This window comes from Eimeria mitis, genomic scaffold, assembly GCF_000499745.2.
Source record: "Eimeria mitis Houghton genomic scaffold, Emh_scaff812, whole genome shotgun sequence".
Lineage (NCBI taxonomy): Eukaryota > Apicomplexa > Conoidasida > Eucoccidiorida > Eimeriidae > Eimeria > Eimeria mitis.
Window position 1 is genome coordinate 6,993 of NW_013575971.1, and position 801 is coordinate 7,793.

General features: G+C 60.0%; 1 protein-coding gene across 1 annotated transcript in view; it reads left to right on the forward strand.

The window, feature by feature from the left end:
• The window catches only part of EMH_0022850 (uncharacterized protein), a gene marked incomplete at both ends in the record, with an annotated part of 6,875 nt that overhangs the window by 4,167 nt on the left and 1,907 nt on the right, over window positions 1-801 (forward strand). The window contains 1 exon segment of the mRNA XM_013502029.1: window positions 339-792. Coding sequence (XP_013357483.1) covers window positions 339-792 — 454 coding nt within the window.

The following is an 801-nucleotide window of genomic DNA, read 5'->3' on the forward strand; positions in this document are numbered from 1 at the left end:
AGCAGCAGTAGAAGAAGAAGCAGCAGCAGCCGTTGCAGTAGAAGCAGCAGCTGAGAAGAAGCAGCAGCAGCCGTAGCAGTAGAAGCAGCAGCAGCAGCAGTAGAAGCAGCAGCAGGAGTACCAGCAGCAGCAGCAGCAGGAGTAGCAGCAGCAGCAGCAGTAGTAGTAGTAGTAAGAGGAGGGGTAATATAGGGGGTTGTTGCAGCAGCATCAGTAGGAAGAAGAACGAGAGATGAAAGGCAGCAAATGTATTAACAATGCTGCTGCTGTTGCTGCTGCTGCTGCTGCTGCTGTTGCTGCTGCTGCTGCTGCTGCTGCTGTTTGCGTTTGTGCTGCAGCTGAACCTTGCTGAGGGCGTGGTAGTGCCTGGGGGGCCGCAGTACATCCCCTTCGCTCTGCGGCGGCAGCCGACGCCAGCAGCACCGCAGCAGCTGTGCGGCAGTTCTTCTCTAGTTTCTGCTCCTTTCTATGGAGCAGCAGCAGCAGCAGCACCAGTTGTAGCAGCAGCAGCAGCAGCAGCAGCAGCAGCAGCACCTGCAGCAGCAAACGTGCCGCTTGTACCCGCCGCCAACATCCTCGATATGCATCACCTTGCGGGGGCTCCTCCTGCTGCTGCTGCTGCTGCTGGCTCTCTGATCGCAGGCGCTGTTGGCCCCCAGCAGCAGCAGCAGCAGCAGCAGCAGCAGCAGCAGAGGCAGCAGCAGCAGCAGCAGCAGCTGGGGTTTTTGACGGGCGGCATATGGAGCGGCACCCCAAGGCCCCCTTCAGACGCTGCCAGCCGCGCGCAGCTCAGTAGGGCTT